General features: G+C 37.8%; 1 protein-coding gene across 1 annotated transcript in view; it reads right to left on the bottom strand.

Annotated features, from left to right (window-relative positions):
* NSUN7 (NOP2/Sun RNA methyltransferase family member 7) overlaps positions 1-19,509 on the bottom strand; it is a 109,624-nt gene that overhangs the window by 23,002 nt on the left and 67,113 nt on the right. The window contains exon 10 of the mRNA XM_058299459.2: positions 16,298-16,415. Coding sequence (XP_058155442.1) covers positions 16,298-16,415 — 118 coding nt within the window. The remainder of the gene's footprint in view (positions 1-16,297; positions 16,416-19,509) is intronic.

Raw genomic sequence — 19,509 nt, forward strand, 5'->3', positions numbered from 1 at the left:
TCTTAAATCTTATCCCCAAAGCACAAGCAATGAAAGAAAAGAAAAAAAAGATAAACAGAACCTTCTCAAAATTGAACACTTTTGTACTTCAAATGACTTTGTTAAGAAGGTGGAAAGGCAGGTGACTCAATGGGAGAAAAATTTTGGAAACCACGTATCTGATAAGGGTTTGATATCCATGTTATATAAAGAGATCACATAACTCAACAATAAAAAGAGAAGCAAGCCAGGAAGCAGATTTGGCTCAATGGATAGAGCATCTGCCTACGACATGGGAGGTCCAGGGTTCAAACCCAGGGCCTCCTGTCCTGGGTGATGAGCTGGCCCAAGTGTTGTGCTGATGTGTACAAGGAGTTCCATGCCATGCAAGGATGTCCCCCACAGAGGGAAGCCCCATGCGCAAGGAGTGTGCCCCATAAGGAGAGCCAACCAGCGCAAAAAAATTGTAGCCTGCCCAGGAGTGGCGAGACACAGCAAGATGACACAACAAAAAGAGACACAGATTCCGGGTGCTGCTAACAAGAATCCAAGCAGACACAGAAGAACACACAGCAAATTTACACAGAAATCAGACGACTGGGGGTGAGGTGGGGGTGCCAGGGGAAGGGGAGAGAAATAAATTTTAAAAAATGAGAAGCAAGCCAATTTAAAACAAATGGGCAAAAAACTTTAATAGACATTTTTCCAAAGAGGAAATACAAATGGCCAAAAAGCATAAGAAAAGATTCTCAACATAACTAGCTATTAGGGAAATGCAGATTAAAGCTACAATGAGATATAATTTCACACCTTATAGAAGAGCCATTATTTTTAAAAAAAACAGAAGACTGCAAGAGCTAGAGAGGATATGGAGAAATAGGAACATTCCTTCACTGTTGGTAGTAATGTAGAATGGTGCAGCCTCTGTGGAAGACAGTTTCGCAGTTCCTCAGGAAGGTAAATAAAGAACTGCCATATGATCCAGCAATCTCACTATTAGGAATATATTCAGCAGAACTGAAAGCGAGTATGCAAACAGATATTTGCATACTGATGTTCATAACAGTATTATTCACAATAATTGCTAAAAGACAGAAACAACTTAAGTGCCCATCAACCAATGAATGGATAAACAAAATGTAGTATATAGATACATTGGAATACTACTCAATTGTAAGGAGAAATGAACTTGGGATGCATTTGACAACATAGATGAACCTCAAGGATATTATGTTAAGTGAAATAAGTCGGACACAAAAGGACAAATATTGTACGATCTCACTAATATGAACTAAATCAATGAGTAAACTTATGGAATTAAAACACAGAGTAAAGGTTAGTATGAGCAGAATATAGGTTGAGAAGGGGGAGCTAATACTGAATGCATGTAGAATGTTTTATAAAGTTCATTGTAAATATGTGGAATTGGATAGAGTTGATGGTAACACATTTTAGTGAGTATAACTAACACTGCTGATTTATAAATGTGTAGCTAAAAGGGGTAATCTAGGGAGGTAAATATTAATTGAAAGATAGCTAAAGAATAATCTGAGGAATGTATAATATAGTGATTTTGGTGGTAAATGAGTGTTATGGTTGATAATACAAGAATGTTTCTCTACTATTAATAAAGGTGTTAAGAATATGGTGATACATGGGGAAAAGACCACTAATGTAATTTATAGACTACAGTTAATAATATTGTAACATTTCTGTAGCAATGGCAAAGAAGGTACCACATCAATGCTAAAGTGAAAAAAAAAAAAGAAAATGGGGTTTTATGAGATGTAAACACGATCAAGCATGTTTCTTTTCATTTTCTTCATTAACAAGGAGACCTTGGTCATGTCATTTAACTAATCTTGCCTATTTATTTATCTTTCTTAACACTGGAGAAACTATTGAGTTTTTCTTAGGATTAAATATGATAAATATGCCTGAACAGGATATTTTAAAGTGACACTTCCACTTTGGCAAAAATAATCCATCACCATTCAGACAGGCATAAGACATTAAAGGAACTAGAGAGGCACTGGGAAAAGAATTGAAGCACCTTTCACATATCAAAGAAAGTGTTGAAGATAAGCTGGATTGAGAAAGAAAGAGTCACACATTCTTATTAGTACCATCTACAAACTTCAGAAAACACGGGAAAATTATAAAAACTCTCAAAGACAGAAGTCCAAAAAACAAGCATGGAAACAAATCCTAAACCAGACAGGCTAATTGCTCACCATTCCCAAGAACACTGAAATGATCTTAGTGTGTTCAGAATTTGTTGGGCTCTTGTAATAAAATCTCTGCAGAGAGATATTTTGCTTTTAAATGTTAATGTACATTTTATTCACCATTCTTCACATAAAGGAAAGAAAATTTAGCATGGATTTAGTTTTTTTAAAATGCTTTTTTAACTCTTAAACTTAGAAGGTAGGAAGCAATATTCCAAAAATGTCTAATAAAATGTTTTCAAGCTGGAAAAAAACTTATTGCTTTATGCACTTGTATTTTAATTCAGAGAAGAAGAAAAAAGTTACAGAAATAAATTTATACTGACATTATATTTTTAAAAATAAAGTAATGCTTCCATAATTTGTTAAGCTGTCTTGTGTCTATTATTTTATTTTCTGAAGTTGATGAAGTTGTTGTTTTTTTAAAGCATTAGGAGTAGCTCATGGCATCTTTGCTGACCCCACTCCAAAGCCTTCCCTGGCACAGTGTGGAGCCAGCCTGTGCTCCCATTGTGAATCCCTGGCCCTATTCCAGTAGGAACAAAATAACCCCTGAGCACATAGGGGTGCCAATATGTCCTTGCCAATCAGTAGTGTGACAGCCTGAAAGACTAAACTAGAAAACACATCTCAGACTGGTTCTCCCAGAACTTTCCTGAAGGCAAAAGCAGCTTTGGAATAGCTACAGCTGTGTTGCATTAAAATGGCCTGGCACAAAGGATTACCTGCTTTAAGTCATACAACACAGTACTCAGTAAGAGGAGAAAGTCTATTTCACAGGGAATAATGGGAGTATTTGAATTCCTGTAAAAGGGGAATTCCTAATGACATATGCGATTAAGCACAAGGACAGGGCAAGACACAGGAATTTAATTGATGCAGAAAAGGCATTTGATGAAGTCCAGCACCACTTCTTCATAAAAAACACTAGAATACTAGGAATAGAAGGAAACTTCCTCAACATAATAAAGAGCATATATGAAAAGCCACAGCTAACATCTTTCTCAAGAATGAAAGACTGAAAGCTTTTCTGCTGAGATCTGGAACAAGACAAGGATGTCCACTGTCACTAGCTATTCAACACTGTACTGAAAGTTCTTGCCAGAGCAATTAGGCATGAAAAAGAAATGAAAGGCAATCAAATTGGAAAGGAAGAAGTAAAGCTATCCTGTTTGCAGATGACATGATCCTATATTCAGAAAATTCTGAAAAATCCACAACAAAGCTCCTAGAGCTAATAATGAATTCAGCGAAGTGGTAGGATACCTGATAAACACGCCAAAATCAGTAGCATTTATATACAAACGCAATGAAAAAAATGGAAGAAGGGAAGCGGATTTGGCCCAGTGGTTAGGGCGTCCGCCTACCACATGCGAGGTCCACGGTTCAAACCCCGGGCCTCCGTGACCTGTGTGGAGCTCACCCATGCGCAGTGCTGATGCGTGCAGGGAGTGCCCTGCCATGCAGGGGTGTCCCCGCCTGGGGGAGCCACATGTGCAAGGAGTGTGCCCCGTAAGGAGAGCCGCCCAGCGTGAAATGAAGTTCAGCCTGCCCAGGAATGGCGCCACACACATGGAGAGTTGATGGGGCAGGATGATGCAGTGGAGGGAAACACAGATTCCCGTGCCGCTGACAACAACAGAAGCGGACAGAGAAGAACACGAAGCGGATGGACACCAAGAGCAGACAACTGGGGTGGGGGGGGTGAGAGGGAGGGAGAGAAATAAAATAAATAATAAATAAATAAATCTTTTTTAAAAAATGGAAGAAGAAATCAAGACAAAAATTCCATTCACGATATGGTGTGGGGCATTTTCAGGATTTGGAGTTGTCCTGCGTGGTGCTGCAGGGATGGATGCTGGACGTTGTGTCTTGTTGTGGCCCACTGGGTGGACTGGGGGAGAGTGTGGACTACAATGTGGACCACTGTCCATGTGGAGCAGCAGTGCTCCAGAATGTATTCGCCAGGTGTAGTGGATGTGATGCAATGATGGAAGAGGTTGTTGATGTGGGAGGGGTGGGGTGGGTGGGGTGGAAGGTATATGGGGACTTCATATTTTTTTAATGTAACATTTAAAAGAAAATAAAGAATAAAAAAAAAGAACCAATGATCTAGGAATAAATCTAACCAATGGACATATACACAGAAAACCTACAAAACATAGCTAAAAGAAATCAAAGAAGAACTAAATAAATGGAAGGACATTCCACATTCATGGACTGGAAGACTAAATTTTATTAAGATGTCAGTACTGCCAAAAGCAATTTATAGATTCAATGCAATCCTAATCAAAATTCTAACATCCTTCTTTGAAGAAATGGAAAAGCCAATCATCAAATTTATATGGAATGGTAAGGTTCCCAAATAGCTAAAGCCATGTTGAAAAAGTAGAATGAAGTTGGAGGATTCACATTTTCCAATCTTAAAACTTAATACATATTAAAGCTACAGTAATTAAAACAGCATGGTACTGGCACAAGGACAGACATATAGAGCAATGAATTGAATTGAAAGTTCAGAAATCAACTCTCAAGTTTATGGTCTACTGATTTTTGACAAGCGGTCAAAGACTGCTCAATTGAGAAAGAATAGTCTTTTCAAGAAATGATGCTGGGAAAACTGGATCTCCATTTGTTGGGGGAAAAAAGGAGGACCTCTAACTTACACTTTATATGAAAATCAACACAAAATGGATGAGCCCTAAATATAAAATCCAGAACTCTCAAACTCCTAGAAGAAAATGTAGTGAAGCATTTTCAGGACCTTGTGTTAGGCAATGGTTTTTTAGAGTTTATACCCAAAGTAAAAACAACAAAAGAAAAAAATAGATGAATGGGACCTCATAAAAATTAAGAACTTTTGTACCTCAAAGGAATTTATCATGAGCGTAAAATGACAACCTACACAATGGAAGAAAATATTTGGAAACCACATACCTGATAAAGGTTTAATATCCAGAATATATTAAAAAATCCTTCAACTTAACAACAAAAAGAAAAGCAACCCAATTTTTAAATGGGCAAAAGACTTGACCAGACATTTTTCCAAAGAAGATATACAAATAACCAGAAAGCACAGAAAAAGATGCTAAACATCATTGGCCAATAGGAAAATGCAAATCGAAACCATGATGAGATACTATTTTATATCAACTAGAATGTACTATTCAAAAAAATGGAAAATAACATATTGAAGAGGATGTGGACAAAGAGGAGCCCTCATTCATTGCTGGTAGGAATGTAAAATGGTGCAGCTGCTGTGGAAGACAGTTTGGCAGTTCCTCAGAAAGCTAAGTATGGAACAACCATATGACTTGGCAATTCCACTAGATATATAATCAAAAGAACTGAAAGCAGGGACTTGATCAGATATTTGCATATCAATGTTCACAGTGGCATTATTCACAATTGCCAAAAGACAGACGCAACCCAAGTGTCATTAATCAATTAATGGATAAACAAAATGTGGTATATACATACAACAGAATATTACTCAGCCATAAAAAGGAATGAAGTCTTGATACATGCAACAACATGGATGAAGCTTGAAGACATCATGTTGAGTAAAATAAGCCAGACACTAAAGGAAAAATATTGTATGATCTCATTGATTTGAAAAACAATTAGAATAAGCAAACTTATAGAGTCAGAATCCAGAATTTAGGTTACCAGGGGACAGGGTAGGGATAGGGAATGGAAAGTTACAGCTTAAAATATACATGGTTCCTATTTGGAATGATGGTAGTGGATGGTGGTGATGGTAGTACAACATTGTAAATATAATTAACAGCAATGAAATACATATCTGAATGTTATTAAAAGGGGAAATGTTAGATTGTAAATATAGTAACAGAATAATTATTTTTAAATCTATGGAACTATACTACACAAACAGCAAAGTCTAAGTTAAACCATGGACTATATTTAATAGTATAATTATAAAAATGTACTATCATCAATTGCAACAAATGTTCCACCAATCCAAGTTATTAATAATAAGATGGTACACGGAAATCCTGTATTTTATGCCTGAATGTTCTGTAAACCCACAACTTCTCTAATAAATAAAAGAGGAAAAAAAATTAAGTAAAAATGGCCTGATGTAAAGGATTATCTGCTTTAAGCCATATAATAGAGCACCCAGGACAGAGAGAAAGTCTATTTCATAACAAGTAGAAGGGACATTTAATTACTGTAAATGAGGAATTTCTAAACCACACATAAGCAAGCCCAAGTACAGGCAAGACACAGGCTCAGAAAAAAAGACTTTGCATTCATCTCAGGCTGATCAGGCTCATCTTGATAACAAGGTTAAACTCTGAAGGAGAGAACCAATCAATACCAAGCCAATTTACAAAGACTGTGAAAGGTATTTTTGCATCGGTTTGTTTGTTTCTGTTTGCTCCTGGCGCTCAAAGAAATCTCTATCATATCAGTAGCTGGATACAAACTTAAAAGTAGAGAGAGGGAAACAGATGTGGCTCAAGCAATTGGGCATCTGCCTATACCACATGGGAGGTCCCAGGTTCGGTTCCCTATGCCTCTACAGAAGGTGAGCAAGACAGCAAGCTGATGCAATGGGCTGGCATGGTGAGTTGATGTGACAAGATGATACAGTGAGATGAAGCTACAAAGAGACACAGCAAGGAAACACAATGACAAACACAACAAGCTGGGAGCAGAGGTGCCTCAAGTGATTGGGTGCTTCTCTCCTAAAAAACACAAGGAGACAAATAGACAGTGAGTGCAAAGAACGGGGTGGGGGTGGGGGAGTGGGATAAATAAATAAAATAAATCTTTAAAGAACAGAGTTCAGGGACCAGGGACTAATCCCCAAATGAAAACTTTAAAATATTAAAATATACAGTGTGCAAAAAAATATTATAAGACAAAGAAACAGGAATGATGGTCCATCCAAAGGAACAGGATAAAAATCCAGAAATCATCAGTAAAGATGAGACTTTTGACATACCACACAAAGACTTAAAAAAAAATATCCTCAATATGCTCAAGTAAATAAAGGAAAACATAGCAAAGATATTAGGAAAACAAAGAATGAACAATATGATCACCCCAATAAAAGGATAGAAATTGTTTAAAAAACCAAAAAGATGTATTGGAGTTGAAGACCACGATAACTAAAATGAATAACTCCCCAAAGAATTTCAAAGCACGATTGGAACTGGCAGAAAAAAGAACCAGTGAACTTGAAGACAAGACAATTAAAATGATTCAGGCTGGGAAGAAAGAAAAAATAATTTTAAAAAGAGAACAGAGTCTAACAGACCTGTAGGACATAATCAAGCATATAGATATACACATTATGGAAGTCCCAGTAGGAGAAGAAAGAGAGAAAAGGACAGAAGGAATATTGAAAGACCTCTGGAAAATGTAATAATATGGGTAATTATAAATGCCAATACTACTGTATTATATTTTTTGGTACATAACTCTACTTTTCTCTTCTTATAGATTCTCAAATTCAAAAGCATAAAAAGCAATGAAAATTCTATCATTTGAGACATACAATGTAGAAGATATAATTTGTAACAAATACAACAAAAAGGTTAGGGGCAGAGGGGTACTGGAAAAATGTATGTGTATGCTATTAAAGTAAGGTTGGCACTAAATCAAATATGACTGTTACAGATTTACGGTGTTAAATTTTGACCCTATGGTAACCATAAAGAAAATATATGAAAAGTACATACAGAAGGAAATGAGAAAGGACTCAAAATAGTACAATACCCCCCCCAAAAAATGAAATAAATATGAATGTAGGTATTAATGGAAGAATTGAGGGACAAAAAGGAATAAAGCTAACAAAGACCATGTAGCAAAATGACAGTAGAAAGGCCTGCGAAGCAGATACAGCTCAATGGATAGAGCTTCCACCTACCATATAGGAGGTCCAGGGTTCAATACCCAGGGTCTCCTGGCCTGTGTGGCGAGCTGGCCCACATGGATTGCTGCTGCATGCAAGGAGTGCTGCCCCACACAGGGGTGCTCCCGACACAAGGACATAACTATTATATATATACATCCACCTAATAGCAGAGCCCCAACATACATAAAGCAAATATTGGCATTTATGAAAGGAGAAATAGATAACTCTACACTAATAGTAGAAGACACTTTCATTAATATACAGAATATCTAGTCAGAAGATAAATAAGGAAACAGAAGATTTTGATACTATAAACCAAATACCTAATAGATGTACATGGAACACTGCACCTAACAGCGCATAATATACATTATTCTCTAGTACTCATGGATCATTCTCCAGGATAGACCTTAGTTTAGGTCACAAACAGGTCTCAATTATTTTAAAAAGACTGAAATCATACAATGTATTTTCTCTGACCACAGTGGAATGAAGCTAGAAATCAGTAACAGCATGTGGTAGTTTGAGGCTCTTATGGACCCCAGAAAAGATCATGTCTTTAGACCATTCCTGTGGGTATGAATATATTCTAGGTGGGACCTTTTTCTTGTTTTTGTTGTTGTGGGCTTTTTTTTTCTTTTTTGGGTACAAAAGAGAATACACATTTAGAACGAAACAAGAGAGCATAACTACAAACTTAAAAAAGCTGACAAATACCACAAATGTCACAAAGTCCAGAAGATAACATAATACTTGCATTAATTGACTTCCTGACACACCCCCATTATACTTCTCATAAACTAGCTTCTGGCTTCATACATTTCAAATCTTGTTTCTCTTCTACCACTTATGTATTTGTGGTGCTGGGAACCACTGGACCCATTCCTATCACATATGCCCTCATGTGCATCATCATGCATGAAACCTAGTGAGTAAGAGGCAATGATTGTATTTCCAGAAGTCACTGTAGGAAGCACATTTTGATTAGATTACTTCAGTAGGGTGTGACCTAGGGTGGATCTTAATAACTGCTTTATAAACAAGATGAATATTTGGAGACACAGGAGCTCAGGGAAGAAGATCCAGAAGTTGAGAGAGAAAGCCATAAGAGCAAGAAACAGAAATCAAAAGAACCCAGTAGAGTAAGCCACAGGAACAAAGAGAGAACCACAGGAGCAGAGAGAAAGCCAGAGGAAGCCAGAATGTGAAAGCAATGAGAACCCGAGAAGGAAGAGTCAGGAGATGCCACCATGATGTTTTTCCAAGTGACAGGAGTCCTGGATTGCTGGCAGTCAGTTTCAGGGAGAAAAGCACTGCCTGATGAAGACTTGATTTGGACATTTTCACAGCTTCAGAACTGTAAGTTTATAAGTTAATAAATTTCCATTGTAAAAGCCAACCCATTTCTGGTATATTGCCTTGGCAGCCTTAAGAAAACTAAAACAGAGCAAGAGAACTAAAAAATTCACAAATATGCCAAAGTTAAATAACACTCTCTTATCTAAATTACCAGGGGTTAAAAAAGAAATCACAAGGAAAATTAAGAAATATCTTGAGAAGAATGAAAATGAAAACACAACACACCAAAACTTATGGGATATAGTAAAGGCTGTGCTAAGGGGGACATTTATAGCTCTAAATGCTAACATTAAAAAAAGATCTCAAATTAGAGACATTCACCTCACAACTGGAAAATCTAAAAAAAGAAAAGCAAACTAAACCCATTGCAAGCAGATGGAAAGAAATAGCTAAGACTGGAGGTGATAAACGAAATAGAGAATTAAAAAACATTAGAGAAGCAATGAAAGCAAAAGTTCGCTCTTTGAAAACATCAATCCAAATCAATAAACTTTTTGCTAGACTGTCAAAGAAAAAAAGAGGATGCAAATAACTAAAATCAGAGATGAAAGCGTAGACATTTCTACCATCTCCACAGAAATAAAAAGGATTATAATAGTATGCCATGAATACACCAACAAATTAGATAACTTTGATGAAATGGACAAATTCCTAGAAACAAACTGTATTAGTCAGTCAAAGGGGAGCTATTGCAAAATACCAGAAATATATTGGCTTTTATACAGGGTATTTATTTGGGGTAGAAGCTTTCAGTTACCAGGTCATAAAGAATAAGCTACTTCCCTCACCAAAGCTTGTTGCCATGTGTTAGAGCAAGATGGCTACCAACATCTGAGTCAGGCTTCCTGGGTTCCTCTCTTCCCAGGGCTTGCTTCTCTCTGGTCTCAGCTGCCCTGCTCTCTCCACAAGGCCAGACTATCAGGCAACCAGCTCTGTCTCTCGCCCCAGTGCTCCATTCTCTCCAGGCTCAGCTGCTCTGCTCCTCTTGTGTGCTTACTTCCTGGGCTCCAGCTCAAAACTCCAACTAACTCTTCTGCCATGCCATTTTCTCTGTGAGTCCCCACCCATTCAAAGCCCTCATTATAATATAATCATGCCCAGAGGGTAAAGACCAGTTCACAAACATAATCCAATATTTCTTTTTGGAATTCATCAATAATATACAAATGCTACACACACAAAATACCTGCACTGACTCAAGAAGAAACAAAATCTTGGGAAACGGACTTTGGCCCAGTGGTTAGGGCGTCCGTCTACCATATGGGAGGTCCGCGGTTCAAACCCCGGGCCTCCTTGACCCGTGTGGAGCTGGCCATGCGCAGTGCTGATGCGCGCATGGAGTGCCGTGCCACGCAAGGGTGTCCCCCGCGTGGGGGAGCCCCACGCGCAAGGAGTGCGCCCGTGAGGAAAGCCGCCCAGCGTGAAAAGAAAGTGCAGCCTGCCCAGGAATGGCGCCGCCCACACTTCCCGTGCCGCTGATGACAACAGAAGCGGACAAAGAAACAAAAAGCAGACAAAGAAACAAGACGCAACAAATAGACACCAAGAACAGACAACCAGGGGAGGGGGGGAAATTAAATAAATAAATTAAAAAAAAAAAAAAAAAAAAAAAAAAAAGAAGAAACAAAATCTCAACAGAACCATAACAAGTAAAGAGATTAAATCAGTAAAGAAAAGCCCAAGACCACATGGCCTTTCTGGTGAATTTTACCAAACATTCCAAGAATTAACACAAATCCTGTTCAAATTCTTCCAAAAAATTGAAGAGAAGGGAACATTTCCTAACTCATTCCATGAAGCCATCATTACCAAAGCCAAAATACTACAATAAATGAAAATTAGAGACCAATATCCCTTGTGAATATAGATCCAAAAATCCTCAACAAAATACTAGCAAACTGAATCTAACAGCACACTAAAGAATTGTACACCATGACCAATTTGGATTTATTCCAGGTATGTAAGAATGATTCAACAGAAGGAAATCAATATGTAGTACACCAAGGTAATAGAATGAAGTAGAAAACCACAAAACTATCTTAATTGACAAAGAAAAGACATTTGACAAAATCTGGTACCCCTTATTGATAAAACACTTAGAAAACTAGAAATAGAAAGAAACTTCCTCAATACCATAAAGAACATATATGAAACACACAGATCTAACATCTTATTCAAGGACAAAACACTAAATATGTTAATCAATTGCAATGAATGTACTGCACTAATAAAAGAAGCTGTAATGTGGGGACAATGTGTGGAGTAGGGCATATGGGGATCCCTTATATATTTTACGTAATATTTTATGTAATCTAAGTATCTTTTAAAAATAAATAAAAATTTTTTTTTTTAAAAAAGGACAAAAGATTGAAAGTTTTCCCTCTAAGATTAGGACGAAGGCAAGGATGCCCATTGCCACCACTGTTATTCGATATTGTACTTGAAGTTCTAGCCAAAGCACTTTGACAAGAAAAAGAAATAAAAGGCATCAAAATAGGAAAGGAAGAAGTAAAACTTTCCCTATTTGCAGATGATATGATCCTATATAAAGAAAATCCTGAAAAATCCACAATAAAGCTCCTAGAGTTAATAAATGAATTCAGCAAAGTGGCAGGATGTAAGATCAGCATGTAAAAATTAATAGTGTTTCTATACACTAATGATAAACAATCCAAAGAGGAAATTTTTAAAAAATTCCATTGGTAATAGCAACTAAAAGAATCAAATATATAGGAATAAATTTAACCAAGGTGATAAAGGATTTATAAATGGAAATCTATAAAACATTGCTAAAAGATACCAAAGAAGACCTGAATTAATGGAAGGACATCCCATGTTCACAGATCAGAAGGCTAAATATTATTAAGATGTTAATTTTACCCAAAGCAATTTAACAGATTCAGCACAATCTCACTGAAAATTCCCAACAGATTTCTTTGCAGAAATGGAAAAGCCAATCATCAAATTTATATGGAAGGGTGTAGCAGTTTAACATTATTAATTAATTCTAAAAATAGATATTGGATTATGTTTGTAAACTGGTCTGTCCCTCTGGGTGTCTTAGATTATATTGGATTCAGAAGTTTTTCTTTTACTTGATTAAATAATGATTAAGGCTTTGATTGGGCCAATCAGTAGGATGTTGCATACCAGGACTCACAGAAATTGCACCACAGAGAAGGTAGGTTGGAGTTTTGAGTTGGAGTCCAGGGAAGTAAACACAGAGTAGAAGAACACAGAGGAATAGAGACAGCTCTGTAGATACTGCAGAGGCCCTGGGAAGAGAGATGAGCCTAACAGCCTACAGCTGCAGCTGAGCCTGGGGAGGGAAATGAGCCCTGGGGAGAGAGATGAGCCTTATACCAGCCTATAGCTGAGACTGGAAGGAGCCATGACCATGGAGCCTTAAGAAGAAGGAGGAAGGCTGGACCCTTGCAGACATCACCCACCATCTTGCTCTAACACATGGCAAATGAGTTTGGGTGAAAAAGTACTTCTTATGGTACCTTGAGTTGGACTCTTTAGGGCCTTGTGACTGTAAGCTTCTACCCCAAATAAATACCCTTTATAAAAGCCAACAGATTTCTGGTGTTTTGCATCAGCACCCCTTTGGCTGACTAATACAAAGGGTAAGGGGCCCCAAATAGCTAAAGTCATGCTGAAAAAGAACAGAGAAGCAGATGTGGCTCAGGTAACTAGACTCCTGCTGACCACATGGGAGGTCACTGGTTTAAATCCCAGTACCTTCTAAAGAAGAGCAAGCTGGTGCAACAGGCACACACAGCAAGCTGGCACAACAAGAGATACAAAAAGAAAAAAACATAATTAGAGACTCAACAAAGCAGGGAGCAGAGATTCCTGGTGCCTCCTAAAATAAAACAGCACGCTGACATGACAGGCAGGCATGGCGAACTGATGCAACAAGATGACACGACACAAGACATGGGGAGAGAAAACAGGATAAGAGACACAATAAAGCAGGGAGCAGAGATGGCTCAAGAGATTAGGCACCTCCCTCCCACATCAGGGGTCCTGGGTTCGGCTCCCAGTGCCTCCTAAAGAAACAAGGAAGACAAACAGACACAGCAAGTGAAAAACAATAAGGGGGTGAGGGGAAATAAAAATAAATAAAATAAATCTTGGATAAAGATGGAGGACTCATTTCCTGATTTTAAAACTCATTAAAATCTTACAGTAATCAAAACAGCATGGTGCTGGCACAAACATATAGACCAACGAAATTGAATTGAGTTCTGAAAGGACTGTCACATCAATGGCCAACTGCTTTTCAACAAGGGTGCCAAGTCCACTCAATTGTGAGACAATAGTCTCTTCAATAAATGGTGCTAGAAAAACTGAACATCTATATGCAAGAAAATGAAGGAGAACCCCTACTTTACACCATACACAAAAATTAACTCAGAATGGATCAAAGACCTAAATATAAGAATAAGGACTATAAAATTTCCAGAAGAAAACACTGGGGAGCATCTTCAGGACTTTGTGTTAGCCAATGTTTTCTTAGACTTTATACCCAAAGTGAAAGCAACAAAAGAAAAAATGAGATAAATGGACTTCATCAAAAGTAAAGACTTTTGCACCAAAGAATTCATCATGGAAGTAAAAAGACAACCTATAGAATGGGAGACAATATTTGGAAACTACATATTCACTGAGTGTTTAATATCCAGAATATATAAAGAAATCCCACAACTCAACAACAAAAAGACAAACAACCCAATTTATAAAGGTCAAAATACTTGAATAGATAATTCTCCAAAGAAGAAATACAAATGGCCAAAAAGCACATAGAAAGATGTTCAACATCATTAGCCATTAAGGAAATGCAAACCAAAATCACAAATTCACACCCACTAGAATGGCTGCTATTTAAAAAATGAAAAATAGGGTTGGAGAGGATGTGGACAAATAAGAACACTCCATTGTTGGTGGAAATGTAAAATTGTTACAGCCACTGTGGAAACAGTCCGGCAGTTACTCAGAAAAGTTAAGTGCTGAATTACCATGTGTCCTGGCAATCACACTTCTAAGTACATACCCAAAAGAATTAAAAGCAGAGACTCAAACATATATTTGCACACCCATGTTCATAGTGGCATTATTCACAACTGCCAAAAGACGGAAGCAACCCAAGTGTCCATCAACAGATCAATGGTTAAACAAAATGTGATAAATACATATCATGGACTATTATTCAGCCATGAAAAAAAGTTCTGATAAATGCAACAACATGGAAGACATCATGTTAAGTGAAATAAGCCAGACATGAAAAGACAAATATTGCATGATCTCACTAACATGAAATAATTAGAGTATGTATATAAATTCATAGAGTCAGAAACTAGAATGCAGGTTACCAGGGGCCCAGGTGAGGATAGGGAATGGGGAGTTAATTGGCACAGAATTTGTTTGGGCTGATGGGAAAGTCTGCTAATATATGGTGACGATGGTAGCACAACATTGTGAAAGTGATTAATACCACTGAATTATGTATTTGAATGTGGTTAAAAGAGAAGATTTTAGGTTGTATAGATAATTGTACAGTACAATTATAATCACATTCTCATCAGTTGTAACAAAGGTACCACACTAATACACAGTGTTAATAATGGAGTGTGGGGGAGTGCATAACACAGGCACTCTATGTTTTCTACATGATTTTTCTGTAAACCTACAATTTCTCTAATTAAAAAATCATTAAAATAAAAATAAATAATATAAAATATTTTAAAAGGAGGGAGTAAACCATATGTATATTAAGAACTTACTACAAGAATCAGAGGAAAAGTTCAGAACATGAGAAGTAAAGAAAAAACATGAGATTTTAAAATATCTTAGCAACTGTCATAATCTTCAAGAAGTAACTGGTGTCTTACATTTTTAGCTCTGCTCACTACCTATTCAGGCAATATTAATGCTCATCCTCTCTACCCCTAGTTTATTGTAGCAGTTTACCAGAAGCTACTATAGTTATTCAAGCTATTTTTTTTTTTTTAAGATTTATTTATTTATTTAATTTCCCCCCCTCCCCTGGTTGTCTGTTCTTGGTGTCTATTTGCTGCGTCTTGTTTCTTTGTCCGCTTCTGTTGTCGTCAGCGGCACGGGAAGTGTGGGCGGCGCCATTCCTGGGCAGGCTGCTCTTTCTTTTCACGCTGGGCGGCTTTCCTCACGGGCGCACTCCTTGCGCGTGGGGCTCCCGCAGGCGGGGGACACCCTTGCGTGGCACGGCACTCCTTGCGCGCATCAGCACTGCGCATGGCCTGCTCCACACGGGTCAAGGAGGCCCGGGGTTTGAACCGCGGACCTCCCATATGGTAGACGGACGCCCTAACCACTGGGCCAAAGTCCGTTTCCCTATTCAAGCTATTTTTACCTCAGCCCTGGTGGGTGCTAAGGGCAAAAAGGGCCCAAGAACAGCACAAAAGTTTTCAGATAATAAACACCCAACTTATTTATTACTTTCTTAGGACATTTTATATACTTATTTTTCTTCTATTGAGGCAGACATACATCTAAAAATAGAAATATGAAACTTGGGCCCAATTTATCTAGAAACCAATCAAGTCAAAGTCAAATACCTTTAGCTTTAACAGTAATAACAAAAATAAAAGAATCTTTTAATGTACAAGAGAATGTTCATGCCAAGCCATTGTAAAGGCTCTACAGAACCAACTTTAAAATTGTAATAAGTTAGGCTATTTGATCACATTAAAATCTAACAAAAAGAAAGAAGAATTCTTTATATAAGTTAGAAGACCATAATTTTCAGGTTTAAAAATATTCAGTTGTTTGAGTTGTTTAGAAGAATCCTTTCCTTTCTTACCTATAAGGCTGTACTTTAATCCCAAGGTCTTGAAATTCCAATGCTTTGTTAACAACAGTTTCATTTTCTTGTGGATATACTGAATATGTACAGTAAACAATTGCTTGAGCTTTAGTAACTACAGTTAAAGAAAATATAATCATTGTAATGACTCTATTAAAAATCCTAGATAAATTTGCTGTATTTCTAAATATCTATTTGATACTGATACCACATTGTTTTTAGCAGGAATGATATCTGTAGATACTTGCATAGATCCCTTTTAAAGCAAAATTGTATTACTAATGTAGTTGGTGGCCAATAAAACATGTAAATCTAACAGGATTGTATGGAAGCTAAAAATTCAACCAATGTGATCACCCTGGTTACAAACAGGAACAAATAAATACAATAGTAAATATAGTAGATAAAAACATTTGATAAAATGTTAATGAGGTCTTTTGCAGATTACCATGAACTTGATAATCCTAAACCATTCCTCTACAAGCAGTATCACAAAACCAGGTAAAGGGACTCTCAAGATAGTCTCTGATGTAAATCCCACTTTGTCATTGCTATACAAAGCTAGGAAAATTAAAGCATCAGATTTTTCATCTGTAACATGAGGTAAAATTAGTACCTACAACTCACTCATTTATTCATGCTTTTCAAACACTACTACATGCCAGGCACTGTTCTAGGCATTCGGGATATATCTGTAAACAACACAGACAAAAATCCTTGCCCCAATGAGGCTTACTTTCTAGTAGGGGGATAAAGACAATAAGACATAAATAAATCAGAAAATTATATAGTATTCTTAAACTGTAATAAATGCTATGGAGAAAAACAAAGGTGGGATGGGGGGGTAGAGAGTTCCAGGGAGGGTACAATTTTATAGGGTAGTCAGAAAGAGCATCACTGAGAAGGTAAATTATGAGTAGACTTGAAGGAGGTTAGGGGACCACCCACAGAGATATCTAGGGAAGGACATTCCCAGGTAAGGGAACACCAAGTGGAAATGAGCTGGCATGTTCAAGGAAAGTAGAGGGGCCAGTCAGATAAGAACAGAGGGTTTGAGGAGCGAATAGTGGGAGATGAGGTCAGAAAGTATGGTGTGAGGACCAGATAGGAAACTTGTAGGCCATTGGAAGGACTTTTGCTTTTACTCTGATTAACATGAAAGCCACAAAATAAAAAAAGGAGGGGGGTATTTGTCACTGGAAGTTTTGATCTGAGAAATGACATGATAAGACTTATGTTTTAACAAGATTACTCTCCAATTGCTGTGTTGAGAACAGACTTCAGGGGTCAATGGTGGAAGCCAGTAGATGGATTAGTAGCCTGCTACTACAGTAATCCAGGTGAGAGGTGATGATGATAGAACAAGGTGGTAGTAGTGGAGGTGGTTGGATTCTGGATATATGTTGAATGCAGAACCTACCTCATTTGCTGAAAGCCTGGCTATGGCTATGTAAAAGAGTTATGAATGATACTGAGGTTTTCAGCCTGAGCAAGTGGAAGGTTGAAACTGTCATGAACTGAAATGGCATTACTGTGGGTCAAACAGGTATGGTGAGAGGAAGATCAGGAATGCCATTTAGACAGGTTAACTCTGAGATGCTTATTAATTACCAAGTGGATATATCAAAAAGGGAGTTGGGGACTCAAGCCTATCGTTCAAGGGAGAGGTTTGAATTGGAAATACAAATTCAAGAGTCCTACAAAGATGTTTAAAACCATGAGATTGGATGAGATGACCAAGGGACATCTGTAACCAACACAGACAAAAATCCCTGTATAGACAAAAGAGATCCAAGGTCTGAACTATAGCTCAAACCGATGTTAAAGAAAGTGGGGAGCTAGAAGGCACCCAGCAAAGGAGACTGAAAACAGGGGAAAGGGCAGGGAGCAATGAAAACCAGAAATGTAGTATCTTGGAAGACAAGGGAAATAAGTGTGTTAAGTAGGAGAAGATGATTGATTGTGTCAACTACTACAGAGAGACCAAATTAGATGAGGACTGTGAATTGATGGGGTTATTGGTGATCCTCACACGAACAATTTCAGTTTAGTGGAAGGAGTGAAAGTGTGATACTAATAGGCTCAAAAAAGAATGAGAAGAGAGATTTAAGAGTCTGTACAAACGGGAACTGTGAGTATAGATGATTCCTTTAGGAATTTGGCGGTAAAAGGAAGCAGTGAAATGTGAAAACAGCGAGAGGGAAAAGCAGAATCAAGAGGTGGTTTTCGATGTGTTTTTTCTGTTGGTTTTTTTAAGATCAGAGAAAAACAGTATGTTCAGTGTATCTGTATACTGATGGGAATGTTCCAGGACAGAGTAACAAGGAAAATGAGGACATACAGGAGTAAGAGAAGGGATAGTAAAATGCCATAGGTTCAATGGATTGTTGGAACTGGAATGCTAAAGGGAGTGTGCAAGTAAGAAGAGGAGAAGAATGAGAAGGCCAAGCCTCTCACTGTCGTCATCAGTGATGACAAGCACAAATCAGAGGGTGTGTTCATGGGACTGAGAGGTAGAAGTCAGGGAGCAGACTTGATCAATGGAGGAGAGGAGGTCAGGGGACTGAGAGGCCAAGTGATGGGAAAGATTATCTTCACAGACACTAAACTCACCAAAACTTAAGGCAATAATGCAGGAAAAAAACAAAAACCAGTACTGAACCAAGACTAAAATCTTTTAAGGAATGAAGGTAAGTAGCACAGAGATCAACAAATGACTAGAAAAGGAGAGTTTGTGGGTGGTACAGTTTAAGGACATGGGATACAAACCAGGAAAATATAGGGAGGAGAAAAGGGGAATGGAGTGGAAGAGACAATGAGGAGCAAGAATGACACCTGTCCAGACCATCTTGAGAGCAATGCAGGAGAAGCAATGTGGTCAGGGGAAAGGTGAGTTACAGGGCGGAGAGTAGGGGAGGGAAGAAGAGGGGAACATTCAAAGAAGGGGCTAAAATATGGGGGATTTTGGTGGTGAAGGATCATAAATTCTAGACAGGGATAAAGGACAAAATATGAAGGGAATTATAGGGACCAGAGAGGAGGATTTGAGGTATGACTTGCTGTGGGGACTTTATTAAATAATCTCCATAAATAGGCGTAAAGGACATAGTGAGATAGGATTCTTAGGGTTTTAAGGTGAAAAGGAGCAAAGCTGTCACCCTAGTCAAAGAAGGCATGGAAGCTAAAGGAGAAGATGTGGTGAGGATTAA

The sequence above is a fragment of the Dasypus novemcinctus genome, chromosome 1 (genome assembly GCF_030445035.2).
Source record: "Dasypus novemcinctus isolate mDasNov1 chromosome 1, mDasNov1.1.hap2, whole genome shotgun sequence".
Lineage (NCBI taxonomy): Eukaryota > Metazoa > Chordata > Mammalia > Cingulata > Dasypodidae > Dasypus > Dasypus novemcinctus.